Source organism: Malaclemys terrapin, chromosome 13 (assembly GCF_027887155.1).
Source record: "Malaclemys terrapin pileata isolate rMalTer1 chromosome 13, rMalTer1.hap1, whole genome shotgun sequence".
NCBI lineage: Eukaryota > Metazoa > Chordata > Testudines > Emydidae > Malaclemys > Malaclemys terrapin.
Window position 1 is genome coordinate 26,644,641 of NC_071517.1, and position 19,107 is coordinate 26,663,747.

Below are 19,107 nucleotides of genomic sequence, written 5' to 3' on the forward strand. Positions count from 1 at the left end.
TGCAGAACTGGAATTAATTTGCAAACTGGACACCATTAAATTAGGCTTGAATAAAGACTGGGAGTGGATGGGTCATTACACAAAGTAAAAACTATTTCCCCATGCTAATTTTCCCCCTACTGTTACTCACACCTTCTTGTCAACTGTTTGAAATGGGCCATCCTGATTATCACTACAAAAGTTTTTGTTCTCCTGGTGATAATAGCACACCTTAATTGATTAGTCTTGTTAGAGTTGGTATGGCAACACCCATATTTTCATGTTCTATGTATATATATCTTCCTACTGTATTTTCCACTGCATGCCTCCGATGACATGGGTTTTAGCCCAGGAAAGCTTATGCCCAAATAAATTTGTTAGTCGCTAAGGTGCCACAAGTACTCCTTGTTCTTTCTCCTCTTACTGTTCTGTCACAGCGTCACTGTTCAACTTCTGCTTCTGGGGGGTGAGGAACAGCATTGTTCCCTCCTTGTGTGGATTTGTTTAGCTTGAATACTGTACATGCCTACCCCATTTGCAAATCTGGATCACTGTGAACAACAGTGTGGGAATATGTGCACACAATACACACACAGAGCCAGTGACCACACTAAACAAATCCATATGAAACACCTCAAAATAAATCCAAAAAATGTTTCTTCAATAGATGTAATTATTCTTCTGAACTCCATAAAATTAAAAACTAGATTAGCATATGCCAAAAATGCCAGTCATGCCAAACAATAAACAAACCCAAAGGAAACATGCCAATATTCATATCTGTCAGCAAAACTGCAGGACAGAGCAGCAAACAAAATACAGATGATGTGTCATGATTTATGTAAAGGAACCAAACAGTTCTCTTCTCTATTGTATTAAAAGCATGGTAGAAATGTGCAGATAAAGACACAGGGATGATCTGTGAAATCTGCTATGTGCATCCACAGGGTCCCATTCATGACCAGAATGCAACTTGCTTTCCTTGGTTGCCAGATTAACCGAAAACAATATCCCTCCTGTCTTTTAAACACCATAAAGACTGAGAGGAAACGTACCACCAGATCTGCAGGAACCCTCAGATTTTGCTTTGATTTCCCTCGTGTGTTTAAGAGATAACTTGGGATGGGGCGGGGAATGCTAACGGCTCGGCAATCCACAGTCAAGGTGGGTGAGGTAATCTTCAGCTCTGTTTAAGCTTGGAAACTTGTCTCTGTCATCAGCAGAAGTTGGTCCAAAAAAAGCTATGACCTCACCCACCTTGTCTGTCTAATATGCTGGCACCAACATGGCTACAACAACACTGCATAGCCCATGGGAAGAAACTTCCCATTCTTTTTCTCCTGTTGCAGGAACACAGCTTGTGGGGGTGGAAGAGGTCCGTTCTGAAGGTGCCTTTATTATGCTGTCCTTTAAAAGAGCCTTCTAAATATCACTTTCTTCAAAGACTTCCTCCATTGTCTCCCCAGTTGTGACTTCTCCTTCGCTGCTTTCGGACACACTTGCCCTGGGGTAGGGCTCTCCAGTAGGGCCTGACTCTGAGCTAAGATCTGCTCTTCCCTTCAACAGCACCTGCTGGAGCTGCACAGCCCAGGGCTCACTCACTTCCATGCACAACCTGTTATTGGCAAAATGCTGATGTTTTTGCTTCTTTGAATATTTCCCAAGATATTTGATGTTTTCCCCAAGGAAGCACTGCATGCAGCCAAATGGATCAGCCAGCAGGAAGCGGGACCATTGCTTTTTGAGTTCTGCTTTCACCTGTTGGAAGAAGAAAACAACCTGACACAAGGTATTTCTGTGTGATGCCTTTCAGGCAGGCAAAACATGCTGGGCTGACAGCCCTGCAGACTGGCATTTCAGCTACTCACAGAGCAGTGTAAGAACAAGCAAGCTGCAGTGTCTCAGCCCTAACTTGGTGTGAGCGCTCTAGGGGACAAAGTTACCCCCAGGGCCAACTCAGACCTGGACCTTCTGATTCACCTGCTCTCTGTGAAGTAGCTGTTGGGACGTAACTGCCTGTCTAACAGTAAGTGTGTGGAGACCAGCAACTCATGTAAAATAGCCCACTTAGCAGCTGGCTACCATGAGTGAAAGATGAAAGACTGCATGCCTCTGTCAATCCCCTAAGATAGCCAAGCCCTGCTCCATTCACTACACTATAGAGGGGGTGACAATGACTCCTATGTTTATATCTCCAAACACTTTCCTTTACGGGGACTTTTTGTTTTGAAATGCTTAGTACCACTGGGGATTGCTGCAGGACTTTGAAATTGGGCAGGATATAGTCCTGGGGCCAGAGCAGTGATGTCTGGGCAGATTCGTGTGAGTTGAATGCTCTGGTCTGTGGTTTGTATAATACAGCTGCCTTGCCCCAAACCCTGAATACTGTATAGTCTGCTGCATGCATTGTCCCAGTGGCAGCACTGCACATGGAGCTGTAACTCCAGATAGCACATAGACAAAATGGATCCACAGCCCTACCACAAACAGCATCAGTGTACCCTTTGGCCTAGGGAAAGTCCACTTCATCAGGAGCTGGCCAGCCAAGAGTTCAAGTCTTACTTTTGCGGAGTGATATTAATATTTCTGTGCAATTTGGAACCCTTGTCATTGAGCAAGGCCTCCTCTTGTGCAGGCAAGTATCAGCCTGTCTTACAGGAGTAGCTGAGCGGTTGCTCTATGCCACTTCTGAGAAAGCTAGGAAGAGAATTCCAGCCTCTAATACAGAAGCTCCAAGCCTTACTCTCTCACCATGATGCTTCTCAGGAAGAGGTGATCAAATGAACATGCTCGTCAGTAAAATAGGTCTACTGTTGCATAGGTAACCCAATGTATGATGTCCCTCACAAGTGGCTAGGCCAAGTGGATGACTACTACCACTGACTGCTAATAGAAGTATCCTTTATTTTAAGTGGCAGAGATTAGGTGCTGTGGAACTGATGGGGCTGGTTTGCTGCTCATGATCTAGGCAGGAGTTGTTAGTGTTGCACATTATAGAATTTCTGTTTTCCATTTAAAAAAAAAAAAAGAAACCATATAAAAGCTACGCTAAACAAACATTATTATGGTTTCCAAGTCAAGAATAAAAGTTGCCTATACAGCCACACAAAAGGGGACAAATTAAGGTTTCACTTGTCATATCCTAAGTCGAGTGTTTGACTTTGCAACTTTAATAGTGTTCTTTTAATGTAGATTTTGGGCTTGTAATTATAGGTGGCACAGGTAGTGATGCCTAAAGTTAAGGTTGCCTAACACTTCCTGTTTTCAGTTGCTTATGCTAAACTTTAACTTTTTGGGCAGAATTTTTTCATGCAGGATGTCTGCTTCCGGCTGAATCATTTTGGAAAGTTTTAGCAACAACGGTTCAAACGTGTCTGATGAGATTAGAAACCCAAAGACAATGTCACCTGAAGATTATTCTTCAGCTTCAGTTAAGAAGGATAACGACTGTTAATCTTAAAATAAATAAATAAATAAATAAAAATATCCAAAGCCTATGCACAGCATTTACTCAGAATAAGTGATGTAATTTGGGGAGGATTTTTCATATGTAACAAAGATGTTAAGTCCCTGCTTTAAATGAGAAACAAAACACAACCTTAACTATGAAGCAGGAAGTGGTGCCGTCGTAACAATATCTTGTTTAGAGCAGGGTGAGAAATGATTTTTCCATACCATGAAAATTTTCGAGATACTGAAAAATGTTCTTATTCTGAATTGGGATGAAATGTCAACACCTCAAAGTTTTGCAAGCCAAGAAAACAAAACATTCTTTGTTTGGGTCAATCAAAACATTTAATTTTGATAATTTTGAAGAGTTGTTTTGATTTAGACATGTTACTAAACTTTTGAAACAAAAGGTCCATTTGACAGGAGAAAACAAATTTTGCTGGTTAAAAAAATGTTAAAACAGGACATTTTGACAATTTCAAAACTTTTTTTCAAAAATGTTTTGAATCAGGAGATTTGTGAAAACTGACCCTGTTTCACACACACACACACACAAATCCCGCCCACCTCTAGTCATGTATTCCTCATTTAACCAAAACTAATAATAATAATGACATCTGGCTCTTATATGGCATTTTCATCTGCAGATCTCAACATGCGTTACAGAGGAGGTCAGTATCATTATCATTTTCAGATGGAGAAATAGAGGCATAGAGCAGTGATTGACTTGTCCAAGATTGCACAGCAGGCCAGTGGCAGACCTGGGGGTATAACCCAGGTCTCTGGGGTCCCAGTTCATTATGACTGTGAGTCAGATTCTGGTCTTAGTTACTCCAGTGTAAATCTAGAGCAGTGTCTCTCAACCTTTCCAGACTACTGTTCCCCTTTCATGAGTCTGATTTGTCTTTCATACCGCAAGTTTCACCTCACTTAAAACTACTTGCTTAAAAAATCAGACATAAAAATACAAAAGTGTCACAGCATACTATTACTGAAAAATTGCTTACTTTCTCATTTTTTCCATATCATTATAAAATAAATCAATTGGAAAATAAATATTGTTCTTACATTTCAGTGTATGGTATAAAGAGCAGTATAAATAAGTCATTGTCTGCATGAAATTTTATTTTGTACTGACTTCACTAGTGCTTTTTTAATGTAGCCTGTTGTAAAAGTAGGCAAATATCTAGATAAGTTGATATACCTCTGGAATACTTCTGTGTACCCCCAGGGGTATGCACACCCCTGGTTGAAAACCACTGATCTAGAACAACTCCACTAGTTTCAGTGGAGTTACTCTGCATTTACATTTACCTTAGTGAGGGCTGAATCTGGCTACTGTCTCTCCTGATAAAAAGAGGTTACTGCCTATTTAGGAGAATGCACTCATGCAAATCTCAGTGGTCAATACGGTATTGTTTTATTGTCATTCTGTTCATTGCCTTGAAAATTCTACAGAAATCAACTAGTAATACACACTGTGGTGCCTTACCTCTCCGTTAACAAAGCAGTATAAAATTGCTACAAGAAAACCCTATAAGAGAAAGAAAATTAGAAGAAAATTAGATTATGGAGGAGACACTGATTCCTATAGTCTTAATTTAAGGGTGAAATTACTATTAAAATCTTCATAATACTAATCCCAGAACCATAAATCTTGTTTCCTTAAATAATTTTCTCATATACAATAGGTTTGTTTTAAAGGATTGCTAATATGACCAACGGAATTGGTTAAGTGGTAAACCTTCTAATAAGTGTGGAAAAGCTTTGTACTTGACATACTTGAGGCTATTTTGTTGCCAACACTCAAGAATGGAGCTTATCAACAGTTTAGCCTCAATGTAGTATCTTCTGCACACTACTTCTAGTGCAGTGGGTGCCGTTCTGAGGAGTTCATAGTATCTTATTAGTTCAAAAGGCCTTGGACAATGCCATGATATCCAGGAACTTGATGGAAAGAAGTCTTCCTCAGAAACTGGACATGGAAGGAAGCTCTGGCTTGCTTTGCTATTACACCTATAGCCTTGAAGCTTCCTCTTTAGTCCCGAGGGATTTCACCAACTTTAAAATGCCTAGCAGTGATGTGACCTCTAATGATTATTACAAGGCTGGATGAACTCTTCCTAGTGGATGCTCAATAGGCTGCAGTGTTTGAATCCACCCACTGGATCCCATGTGCAGTTGACTTTGTGGATCTGAGCAGAGTCTTGGCGTTGGCTCTGGGAGTGTAGGCACTCTCAAGGTACAGATCCTCTGTCTAGCACCCCTTGTGAGAGATGGGACTCGATTCCAATGGCGTAGGCCCTGAAAGTAGTGCCAGCTCTTCCAAGCCTCCCCAGTAGTTCTTGCACATTCCTAGAGTTCCACCAAAGCATTGGATCCTCTGGATTACTGTTTCCTCCTTCACAAGCTATATGACAGCGAAAGCAAGGGACACAAAAAAATCTTTCCAAAGGAATTTCTAAATCATACTCAACTCACAGACAGAGTACAAGAGAGATAAAAATCTATGGAAAGTAACAAAAACATGCATGCAGAATCCTCCCTCTTGTGTTCTCACCAATCCGAGAGAGTCGTTTGGGCTTTAGTCAGTTTCCTTTCAGAGTGCCACCACTCTCTTCTCTTTCTTGTCCTCCTGCCCAATCTGACCTCCTGCTTCTAGTCTCTTCTTTGTGTAAGGTTATGTCTCCACTGTGAGCTAGGAGTGTGATTCCCAGCTCACATAGACAGACTGGTGCTGGATCACATTGACCTAGCATGCCAAAATAATAGTGTAGCTGTGGTATCAGAGACAGCGCCGAGCAGTGGGATGGGCTAGCCACCCTGAGCATATACCCATGGGGTCCAGAGGGAAGCTAGCCCATGCCACCGCTTGCCACTGCCTTTGCTACCGCTGTGAAGCAAACTCACAGCCAAACCAGGGCTGCTCATCCAGCTGCACTGACTTACCATTCCAATGGAGCCTGCGGTGACTCAGCCCTCAGGCAATCAACAACAACCTATCCCTGAACAGAGCCTTGGTCAGGTGACCCCCAGGCTCAGGTGCTTCCACAACACCACCAGATCAGTCTCTTCAACAGCACTGCCCAGCCAGGAATCTTCCTGCTGCCTCGCAGTGCATCAGACTCCCAGCTTGCTCCTGTTTCTGCCTAGGGTTTCCAAGCATCTGGTTTTCGACCAGAACGCTCGGTCGAAAAGGGACTCTGGTGGCTCCGGTCGGTACCACTGACTGGGCCGTTATAAGTCCGGTCGGTGGTGCAGCAGGGGCCCGGGGCTAAGGGAGGCTCTCTGCCTGTGCTGGAGCCGTGTGGCTCCCGGAAGCGGCTGCCAGGTCCCTTCAGCCCCTAGACCACATGGGCGGCCACGGAAGCTCTGTGCCTTGCCCCGAGAGCTGGCTCCACAGCTCCCATTGGCCAGAAAGCCACAGAAAGCACTGCCAGAACCCCACACCCCAAACCCTTTCCCACACCCCAACTTCCTGCCCTAGCCCCTCCCACACCCAAACTCCCTCCTGAAGCCCGCATCCCCCCCAAACACCCCAGCCTCATGCCCCAGCCTCCTGCAACCAAAACCCCGGCCTCAGTCCGGAACCTTTCCTGTACCTCAAACCCCACATCCCCAGCCCCACCCCAGCGCCCACACCCCCAGCCAGAGTCCTCACTCCCCTGCAGCCCAACCCCCAGCCTGGAGCCCTCTCCCACACCCTGAACCCCACATTTCTGGCCCCATCCATACCCCCACTGCACCCCAACCCTGTGCCCCAGCCCAGAGTCCTCTCCTGCACCCCAAACCCCTCATCCCCAGCCCCACCCCAGAGCCCGCACCCCCAGCCAGTTCCCTCATCCCCCTCCAACACCCCAACGCCCTGCCCCAGCCTGGTTAAAGTGTGTGAGGGTGGGGGAGAGCGAGCAATGGAGGGAGTGGGGATGCCGTGAGCAGGGGTGGGGCCTCGGAGAAGGGGCAGTGCAGGGGTGTTTGGTTTTGTGCGATTAGAAAGTTGGCAACCCTGCCCCAGCCTTGCCTAAGCCCTGTCCCAGTCTTGTCTTTGTCCTACTCTAGCCTCGCTCCAGCCTTGCCTCCACCTCCTGATCCTCCCCAGACCCTCGGACTCTGACTACCTGGCTTTGACCTCTGGCCTGTATCTGGATTCTGGCTTCAATATTCACTTGGCTTGTCCCGGGAACCCGACCCTATGGTCTCGACCTCTGGGCTGCACCTGGACTGTGCTGTCAGTTCCAGTTCTGTTTATCTATGGATTCTGATCTTCATTTTTACCCTGGCTTGTCCCCAGATCTTGATTGTAGCACCACCCTTGGCCCAGGCTCAACCCTATGACTAGTTGTGACCTACGCTCCACCACTAGACCTGACTGTTGGAGGCAGTGCCTGACAACCATGGCTACTCTACTATTTTTAACTCTTGATTAGAGCTAGCACGAGTATGTCTGTGTAAGATGGGAATCACACCCCTCGCTCATAATGTAGACAGACTAAAATGGCCAGCGAGAGAGCCTTCCTTTTATAGGTTCCAGTTCCTATTGTCATGTGACTGTCTTCAGTGGCTTCAAGTCCCTTGTCAAGTTTATAGTTTCATATATTCCAAGGCCAAAAGGGATCACTGTGATCATCTAGTCCGACCTCCTGTAAAATACAAACCACAGAACTTCCCAAAAATAATTCCTAGAGCAGAGCTTTTAGAAAGACAGCCAATGTTAATCTGTTGTTTAGTTACAAGCCCACCTGGAAGAACTGATTTTCCTGGGTGGCAGATAACTCTCTGTCCTAGGACGCTTCCATTTGAACAGGTTAACACCTCTTTATGGCTCTGCCTTGTTCTGCTAGGGAATGGCTATTTCAGATGTTATTTGTTCTTAATGACTGTTCCATTTAGGTTTGCACCCTTGCTGTAGCCATGCTGGTCCCAGGATAGTAGAGAAAAAAGGTAAGAATATAAGAACATAAGAACAGCCAAATGGGTTAAACCAAATGTCCATCTAGCCCAGTATCCTGTCTTCCAACAGTGGCCAATGCCAGGTGCTTCAGAGGGAATGAACAGAACAGGTAATCAGCAAGTGATCCATTCCCTGTTGCCCATTCCCAGCTTCTAGAAAACAGATGCTAAGTCACCACCACCGCCCATCCTGTCTGATAACCAGTGATGGACTTATTGTCCATGAACACATCTAGTTCCTTTTTGAACCCTGTTATACTCTTGACCTTCACAATATCCTCTGGCAAAGAGTTCCACAGGTTGACTGTGCATTGTGTGAAGAAATATTTCCTTTTATTTGTTTTAAACCTGTTTTAAACCTGCTGCCTATCATTTGGTGACCCCTAGTTCTTGTGTTATGAGAAGGAGTAAAGAACACTTCCTTATTTACTTTTTCTACACTAGTAATGATTTTATAGACCTCTATCATATCCCCCATTAGTTGTCTCTTTTCCAAGCTGAAAAGTCCCAGTCTTATCAATCTCTCCTTATGCAGAAGCTGGTCCATACCCCTCATAATTTTTGTTACCCTTTTCTGTACCTTTTCCAATTCTAATATATATTTTTTGAGATTGGATGAACAGATGTGCAAGCAGTATTCAAGATGTGGGTGGGCGTACCATGGATTTATATAGAGGCAATATGGTATTTTCTGTCTTATTTATATTTGATATATTTTTATATAAGATAGGTGAGGTAATATCTTTACTGGACCTACTTCTGTTGGTGAAAGAGACAAACTTTCAAGCTACAAAAAGCTCTTCTTCATGTCTGAGCAGAATCTGGTCCTCACCCACCTTGTCTCTCTATTCCATTCAGGGACAGACATCCAGTGCCAGACCCTTCACCTTAACACAAAAATTATGATGCAAGGACACAGGCAATGATATCAGTAAGTGTATAAACATACACTTAAAAAAAGTTCAGAAAATCCACCTGGAATTCGTAAGTTCACATAGACAGATCCCCAAACTGTCCCTGTACTATATCCTTATCTTCAAACATATTCCAGAAACCCTTATTCTCAATTGGGCATGTGAACAATCATGTCTTCTCCTGTGGATAGTATCTGTCATTAAGATTATTGATTTAAGCTGCAGAGACTTTTGATATAGCTTGTGCAATTTTGCTTCCTATGGTTCTTTCACCCAAACACCTTAAATAAATAACTAAATGCTTTCCCTTATCTTATTACACCCCAATTCTCCTCTTTCGCCACAACCTCACAACATTCTATCTTCCCTTCTTCCATAGAATCATAGAATATCAGGGTTGGAAGGGAACTCAAGAGGTCATCTAGTCCAACCCCCTGCTCAAAGCAGGACCAAATCCCAACTAAATCATCCCAGCCAGGCTTTGTCAAGCCTGACCTTAAAAACCTCTAAGGAAGGAGATTCCACCACCTCCCTAGGTAACCCATTCCAGTGCCTCACCACCCTCCCAGTGAAAAAGTTTTTCCTAATATCCAATCTAAACCTCCCCCACTGCAACTTGAGACCATTGCTCCTTGTTCTGTCATCTGCTACCACTGAGAACAGTCTAGATCCATCCTCTTTGGAACCCCCTTTCAGGTAGTTGAAAGCAGCTATCAAATCCCCCCTCATTCTTCTCTTCTGCAGACTAAACAATCCCAGTTCGTTCAGCCTCTCCTCATAAGTCATGTGTTCCAGCCCCCTAATCATTTTTGTTGCCCTCCGCTGGTCTCTTTCCAATTTTTCCACATCCTTCTTGTAGTGTGGGGTCCAAAACTGGACACAGTACTCCAGATGAGGCCTCACCAATGTTGAATAGAGGGGAATGATCATGTCCCTCGATCTGCTGGCAATGCCCCTGCTTATACAGCCCAAAATGCCATTAGCCTTGTTGGCAACAAGGGCACACTGTTGACTCATATCCAGCTTCTTGTCCACTGTAACCCCTAGGTCCTTTTCTGCAGAACTGCTTCCTAGCCATTCGGTCCCTAGTCTGTAACAGTGAATGGGATTCTTCCGTCCTAAGTGCAGGACTCTGCACTTGTCCTTGTTGAACCTCATCAGGTTTCTTTTGGCTCAATCCTCCAATTTGTCTAGGTCCCTCTGTATCCTATCTCTATCCTCCAGCGTATCTACCACTCCTCCCAGTTTAGTGTCATCTGCAAACTTGCTGAGAGTGCAGTCCATGCCATCCTCCAGATCATTAATGACGATATTGAACAAAATCGGCCCCAGGACCGACCCTTGGGGCACTCCGCTTGAAACTGGCTGCCAACTAGACATGGAGCCGTTGATCACTACCCGTTGAGCCCGACGATCTAGCCAGCTTTCTATCCACCTTATAGTCCATTCATCCAGCCCATACTTCTTTAACTTGCTGGCAAGAATACTGTGGGAGACTGTATCAAAAGCTTTGCTAAAGTCAAGGAATAACACATCCACTGCTTTCCCCTCATCCACAGACCCAGTTATCTCCTCATAGAAGGCAATTAGGTTAGTCAGGCATCACTTGCCCTTAGTGAATCCATGCTGACTGTTCCTGATCACTTTCCTCTCCTCTAAGTGCTTCAGAATTGATTCCTTGAGGACCTGCTCCATGATTTTTCCAGGGACTGAGGTGAGGCTGACTGGCTTGTAGTTCCCCAAATCCTCCTTCTTCCCTTTTTTAAAGATGGGCACTATATTAGCTTTTTTCCAGTCATCTGGGACCTCCCCCAATCACCATGAGTTTTCAAAGATAATGGCCAATGGCTCTGCAATCACATCCGCCAACTCCTTTAGCACCCTGGGATGCAGCGCATCCGGCCCCATGGACTTGTGCTCACCCAGTTTTTCTAAATAGTCCCGAACCACTTCTTTCTCCACAGAGAGCTGGTCACCTTCTCCCCATACTTGTCACCTTCTCCCCATCATCAATGCCACAATCTTCTTTACCCCATATTACATCAGGGCACAATTGTACAACCAATCTCCCATATAATTCTAATTACACAAGTCCTTCTTAAAGAATTTATCTCCCCTAATGAGAATGCCCCAGACACTGAGGAGGGAGGGAGGACTCTGTGTTGGCTACAACAGAACTCTTCTGGGAACTCTTCTTAAAGGGCTCTTCCCTTGCTGGAGAAGTCAGTGCTACTAGGGGAGTGAGGCATATAGTGTCAGCTGATGGCCCCAGGAGCCCTATAAAGCCCATTTTAAAGGGCCACTGCTAAGCTGAAAAAGCATCTGCTGCTAGCATAGAGGTACCACAGTTTCCCTGTCAGTCCTTCTGAATGGCCGAGCCTCCTCTTTAAAAAGCCCATCTCCTGCTGGAAAAGCTGTTGCTGCTTAGGGAGCTGTGTGTGCAGTGGCACATGGCAGCACTACAAATCCTCCATATGTATTGATATAAAGAAAGAGGCAGTGGACTTGATCCTCATCTGGTATCAATCACCATAGCTCCCTGAAGTCAACAGAGCTATGCTAAAGTACACCAGTTGAGGATCTGGCACAATATATTTGCCTGTATGCAAAAGTAGACAGAATTAATTGATTGTCATGTTTACTGTTCACTCCACATTTGATGATTTTTTATGCTCAATTTCTCACCTTTAGTGTTGCAACATCAGTTATTTTTCTCAGTGAATAATATTAACATTTGGGGGTTAGACTAGATGACCTTGTGGTCCCTTCTAACCCTATGATACTATATATCTAGAAATCTCTCTACTATGGCCATGAGTTTCTGAGCAGTAGTCTCTTTAAAAGTAACATTATATGGGGGAGATGAAGTTAGAAGTTCAGAAGGAATACTTATTGGTTTCTGATGAGCCTATTGGGAAGCAGAGATTTGCATGTGTGGTCTCAGTATTGTTCACTTTTGATGTAAATAACAGACCGTGTCTATTTTTAAGCCATCATGAACCAGTAGTTTTTTTCTGTGGGTAACAATTCATGTTATACAACACTAAACTGAGATGATTGGATCTCCCCATTCTCTAAAGCAGAGATGCTGCTAGTACTGTCATAGCTACAGCAGAGCTGACTTTTTAATATTTAATTTTGTGCTCTTTCCAATTGTTTGAGTTAAAACTTCCATCTCACATCCCAGAGGTAATTGTTTTTCCTTAACAAAACAGTTTAGAAACAGTTTAAAACTACTTAGGATTTTTAGAGACTAAACAGATGGAATTGGTTCTAGTTTGTATGCTATTCGTTGATCCTTTTACAAAGTAATGTTTTCATTAGAAATAAAAACAAGAGAGAGAGCAATTGCAGTAAATACAGATTAAGTCCTTTAGCTATTTTGAAAAACTGTTTTATTTTTAAAAAGTGAAATGTCTGCTAAGTTGCAGAAGCTTAGCAAGTTCCCCTAGATGAAAAGATGTTCTTTTACTATTCACCATTTTTCAATCTTGTCATTTAAAATCATTTAAGGTTGCCTAAACATAACATTCAACCAATGCAACCCTTAAAAGTAAGGAAATGCTAAATTATGGGATGACTCTTAACTGTTGTGCCATTATCTGAGTAAACTATGACCACGTAGATCATTGTTACCACCACTGTTATATAATTGTAACAAATCTTGTACAAAATGTGGCATGTAAGATATCTATGGAAAGGTTATTATAAAATATTAGGGTTGGAAGGGACCTCAGGAGGTCATCTAGTCCAACCCCCTGCTCAAAGCAGGGCCAATCCCTAGACAGATCTTTGCCCCAGATCCCTAAATGGCCCCCTTAAGGATTGAACTCACAATCCTGGGTTTAGCAGGCCAATGCTCAAACCACTGAGCTATCCCTCTCCCTTGAAAGCCATGGTATGCCCACATCTTGAATACTGTGTGCAGATGTGGTTGCCCCATCTCAAAAAAGATATATTGGAATTGGAAAAGGTTCAGAAAAGGGCAACAAAAATTATTAGGGGTATGGAACAGCTGCCGTATGAGCAGAGATTAATAAGACTGGGACTTTTTTAGCTTGGAAAAGAGACGGCTAAGGGGAAATATGATTGAGGTCTATAAAATCATGACTGGTATAGAGAAAGTAGATAAGGAAGTGAAGTGTTGTTTACTACTTCTCATAACACAAGAACTAGGCGTCACCAAATGAAATTAATAGGCAGCAGGTTTAAAACAAATAAAAGGAAGTATTTCTTCACACAACGCACAATCAACCTGTGGAACTCCTTGCCAGAGGATGTTGTGAGGGCCAAGACCATAACAGTGTTCAAAAAAGAACTCATGGAGGATAGGTCCATCAATAGCCAGGATGGGCAGGAATGGTGTCCCTAGCCTCTGTTTGCCAGAGCAACAGGGCATGGATCACTTGATGATTACCTGTTCTGTTCATTCCCTGTGGGGCATCTGGTACTGGCCACTGTCGGAAGACAGGATACTGGGCTAGATGGACCCTTGGTCTGGCCCAGTAGGGCCATTCTTATGTTCTTAAGGGGATTCATGTCAGAATCGCCTCTGAAGACTGCACTGATTGTGAGGGGATGCAGGACTCACTGGCTGAGAAGGGACATATGCAGGCTAGAGGGTCAAATTTCCCATTTTAGTCTGTTCAGGAAACTGCCAATTTGAAATTGTTTTTGTGAATTTATTGATCCATCCAGTGTAACTCTTATCATGTTAAGCCAATATATGTTGAAGGATAATAATAAATAAAACCAGGATATCTAGTCTATATGGGAACATCCTGTCTCTAAGGAAAGATACTGTAACAGAGTACTTACTTGAAAGGAGCTCATTGTTAATTGAATGAAGAGTCTTATATGTCTTGACAATCCTTCAACTTGTTCATCAGTGATGAAGGTAAAGACAAACTCATGGATCCCCAGTAAAGGTATTAACACCAGAGTAGATCTTGCCAATCTTAAAAATAAAGTGTTTGAATATTATATTTCTTAACATCCTTGATGTGAAGCTGAATATCCAACTATGGAGAAATAACTACACTAGTAGGTCCCTCAGGGCTCCAGTTTGGGGCTGATATAAGAACTTCACTAATGATCTGGAGGAGAAAATAGCAGGTACTGGGGGACTGCATATACAATAAAAGATATATCAGGAAAAAGAAACCAAAAGCAAATGAGACAGAGGTGAGATTATATTTAGGGAACTGGCAAACACCTATTAGAACAGTGGTTCTCAAACTTTTGTACTGGTGACCCCTTTCACATAGCAAGCTCTGAGTGCGACCCCCTTTATAAATTAAAAACACTTTTAAATATATTTAACACCATTATAAATGCTGGAGGCAAAGTGGGGTTTGGGGTGGAGGCTGACAGCTCGTGACCCCCCCATGTAATAACCTCGCAACCCCCTGTGGGGTCCCAACCCCCAGTTTGCGAACCCCTATATTAGAAGAATGTTATCTGAAAAGTGATGTGAAAGGAAGGGTTTGGGGGTGGGTTGTAGTGAGGAATTAGGGATAGCAAACTGGCCACAGAGGCCAACATTATTAAACTATTAGTTAGGCAGTTAACTACAGTACACCTAAATATAAACGCACCTAAATATTGGCCTCTTTCTAGAGGTGCTAAGCAATGTTCCCTCTCATTTTTTTCATCCATGTGCTGAATGAATTTTGTTATGTGCACCAAATTATTGAGGTAATGTGCGGATGTGTGCCACCAATAGAAACAAAAAACCTAGATATCATATATTTTTATAAAGTTACCATAGAGATAATTACTTCAGCCAGGACAGGTTAGACATTTTAGAACTCACTACTAAAGGAATTAAATTTAAGCGTAAGAGAGAAATCAAAATTATGAAATGCATAGACCAGTCAAAAAACTCAAATAACAGCACTTTGAAAGAATAAAATTACAGAGAATATATGTGCATTGCAGGAAGTATCAAGAAGTAACAACTACAACAACAATAATACAAGTATGTGTTGGGAGGTGAGTGTGAAAGAGAGTATTTGTGTCTGTGTCACACACAGTGTGTGTGTGTGCCAGAGACTTGTGCATTTTACAAGTTAACCAGGTACTCATTTCACTCCACAACTGCGGTTGCAAGTCCACACCAAGTCTCCAACTTGAAAAGAATGATGACAAGTCTCACATTGTCAATCAACTTGCACAGCTTGGAATTTGGCTACACATGACTGAGGCTGCGAGTTTGTCACAGAGGTCACAGAAGTCATGGATTCTGTGACTTTCCATGACCTCTGTGACTTCTGCAGTGGCTGGAGTGCCTGGCCCTGGGGCCACTTGAGGAGCTCAGGCAGCCTTTGGGCCAGTGGCACCAGCCGCTGCTGGAGCAGTCTCTGGACAACCTCCGCCCCCACCAGCAGCAGCAGGAGTTGGGATGTGGGAGGGGGATCAGGGCTAGGGGATGGGGTGTGGGAGGGGGTGGGAGTTCCCGACAAATGGGAGCTGCGGAGCTGGCGCTTGGGGCAGAGGCAGTGTGCAGAGCTGCCTGGCCTCACCTCCACCTAGGAGCTGAGGGAGGGGGATGTCACCGCTTGTGGGGAGGCATGGAGCCAGGTACGGAGCCTGCCAGCCTGCCAGCCCTGCCAATCCCCCCCTGGGGTCCTGGGCTGCGCACCGCCACCTGTCTCCGCACAGCACAAGTGGGGGTCCCAGGCCGCCCCTCCAGCACCCATGGCACCCCCAGGCTGCCCCCTCAGCACGTGAGGTACCCCCTAGGCCAACCCCCCAAGCACCCATGGCATCCCCAGGCTGCCCCTACCCCCAAGATTTTGTTTACTGCCCGTGACCTGTCCATGACTTTTACTAAAAATACCCGTGACTAAAACAGCCTTATACATGAGGCAATTTCAAAACATAGCAGGTTCCAACAGGTTCACAAAGATGGTTTAAGAAAAGAGTCGCAGGTGATTACTGTGTAGTATCATGTGGTGTGTTCCTGTAGACAAGCCAGAAATTGTCCAGTTTCTGCTGATGACTCAGAATAGACTTGTTAGCTTTTAAGGCATGCTTAAGTGTTTGTACAAAGCGTTCCACTAGTCCGTTTGTAGCACGATGGTAAGGAGCTGAGCGTTTGTGCTGAATTCCATTTAAAGCTAGAAACTGCTGAAATTCTTCAGAACAGACTCGAGGTCCATTGTCACTCATTAACTGTAACGGTAATTAAAAATGGCTAAACAAGGTATGAAGATGTCCAATGGTCTTAGCAGCTGTATAGAAGTCATTCTGAAAACTTTGGGCCATCCTGAATTGGCATTTACTATGACTAAAAACATATAACCATCTAAAGGTCCAGCACAATCCACATGAATACATGTCCAAGGAGTCTGAGGCCATAACTAAGGATGTAGATGAGCTGGGCCAGCAGCATGCCGAATTTGTTGACATGTGGTACCACACTTCACCTTCCTCTCAATGTCTTTGTTAGTCCCTGGCCACCAGACATGACTCTGGGCTATGACCTTCATCCATACAATGCCAAAATGACCTTTGAGAAGAGCTTCCAAAACCTTAGATTGAAGTGATTTTGGAATGATCACTCACATTCCCCATAATATGCAACTGTGATTCACAGATAATTCATGTTGATATGAAATGAACTGTATAAACCGGGGATTCTTATGATCCAACACTCTACCCTGTAGTACCATCCTTTTCCTTTGAGAGAGCATGTCATGCATAGTGATGAACTCCCTTCAGTCCCTTCAGAATCTCATCCATGGATTTCTGGAACAGGGCAGGTGCCAATGTGATTCCAAAAGGCAACCTGTTGTAATAAAATAAGCCTTTATGTGTGTTGATTGTGAGATATTTGTGAGATGCCAGAACAATCTCCATTTGTAGGTATGCATTGAGAAAATCCAATTTACTGAAACACTGTCCACCACTAAGAGTGGCAAACAAATCCGCAATATAAGGTAGTGGATATGGGTCTGCACATAAAACTGGACTCAGTGTCACTTTGAAATCTCCACAAATTTGGACTGAGCTTTTGGTTGGACCCAGGCTTTTCTGGGCTGCGTGTGAGGAATTAGCTTTATTATTTATCATAACAACATAAGAATAGCCATACTGGGTCAGACCAAAGGTCTATCTAGCCCAGTATCCTGTCTTCCAACAGTGGCCAATGCCAGTTGCTTCAGAGGGAATGAACAGAACAGGTAATCATCAAGTGATCCACTCCCTGTCGCCCAGTCCCAGTTTCTGGCAAACAGAGGCTAGGGACATCATCACTGCCCATCCTGGCTAATAGCCATTGATGGACCTATCGTCCATGAATGTATCTAGTTCCTTTTTGAATCCTGTTATAGTCTTGGCATTCACAAAATCTTCTGGCAAAGAGTTCCACAGGTTGATTGTGCATTGTGTGAAGAAATACTTCCTTTTATTTGTTTTAAACCTGCTGTCTAGGTGACCCCTAGTTCTTGCGTTATGAGGAGTAAATAACACTTCCTTATTTACTTTTTCCACACCCATCATGATTTTATAGACCTCTATCATATCCCCCTTAGTCGTCTCTTTTCCAGGCTGAAAAGTCCCAGTCTTATTAATCTCTCCTCATATGGAAGCTGTTCCATACCCCTAATCATTTTTGTTGCCCTTTTCTGAACCTTTTTCAATTCCAATATATCTTTTTTTGAGCTGGGGCAATCACATCTGCATGCAGTATTCAAAATGTGGGTGTACCATGGATTTATACAGAGGAAATACGATATTTTCTGACTTATTATCTATCCCTTTCTTAATGATTCCCAACATTTTGTTTGCTTTTTTGACTGCTGCTGCACATTGAGTGGATGTTTTCAGAGAACTATCCACAATGACTCCAGGATCTCTTTCTTGAGTGGTAACAACTAGTTTAGACACCATCATTTTGGGATTATGTTTTCCAATGTGCATTACTGTTAATAAAAGTTCATTGTTCAAGACTAAAGCTTGACAAGAGAATGGTACAGATATGGCTCCTTGAGTATAAGTATGAGACTATTTATAGCCTGTGGTTGTGGAATACACATGTACTAGTGTACACAAGTGCCCACAACAAATTCATGGTTGCTAATAACCTTTCCATGCCTTGCAGAAGGGAATTGCCAACTTTATAGGGGTTCTTCAGCTCCTCCTCTGGATCTGCAGGGAAATCCCCATTTGATTGACTGTCCTTCCCTATTCCCCCACCTCCTAGGGAAAGACAACCAATCAGAAATGCTTCATGTGCTGAAGGACCATCTGGAGTTCCCTTCCCTCTGCAAATATAGGATGGAGCACTCGAGAAATCCTCCTGCCTCATGTGCTCAGGGGAAAATTGGGAACAACAGCTCCCTGTCATTCTGTGACGCTGTCTGGAGCTGCCTGCCCCCCAACCTGGGTAGGGGAGTCAAGTGCTATCACTAGACCTTGGAAAAGGTGATGAAGAGGTCCCAGGCACACAATGGGACAGGGCAGCAGAATCAGCTGTGGGGCTCTGCAAAATGGTAGGGGGAATGAATTAATGGTGTGTGTGGAGGAAGTGAGATAGAGCAAAATGAATTGATGTTTGGTGTGTAGGGAGAACTATTAGTAGGTCCATGAAAGGGAAGGGCAAACTGAATTGTGTGTGAGAGGGAAGAGAGTGTGTGTGGGAAGGGAGAGAGCGTGTGTGGAGACAAGAGGGATGGTTAGTAGGGAGATAGAATTTGAAGCTCCCTTGATTCATCTAAAACTTAGTTTCTAAGTTTTGGGGGGTTTTGTTGTTGTTGTTGTTTTTTTAACAAAAATTCAGAGCTGCTCCTGTGCTGTGGTCTCTGTCATG

At 43.7% G+C, this 19,107-nt stretch overlaps 1 protein-coding gene across 1 annotated transcript in view; it reads right to left on the reverse strand.

Moving 5' to 3' along the window:
• Positions 1-973: 973 nt before the first annotated feature.
• The window catches only part of GLP2R (glucagon like peptide 2 receptor), a 122,343-nt gene continuing 104,209 nt past the window's right edge, over positions 974-19,107 (reverse strand). Inside the window, exons 11-13 of the mRNA XM_054046695.1 lie at positions 14,112-14,250; positions 4,922-4,963; positions 974-1,737 (exon numbers count right to left, since the gene is read on the reverse strand). Of these exons, the coding sequence (XP_053902670.1) occupies positions 1,402-1,737; positions 4,922-4,963; positions 14,112-14,250 (517 nt within the window). The 3' untranslated portion in view covers positions 974-1,401. The remainder of the gene's footprint in view (positions 1,738-4,921; positions 4,964-14,111; positions 14,251-19,107) is intronic.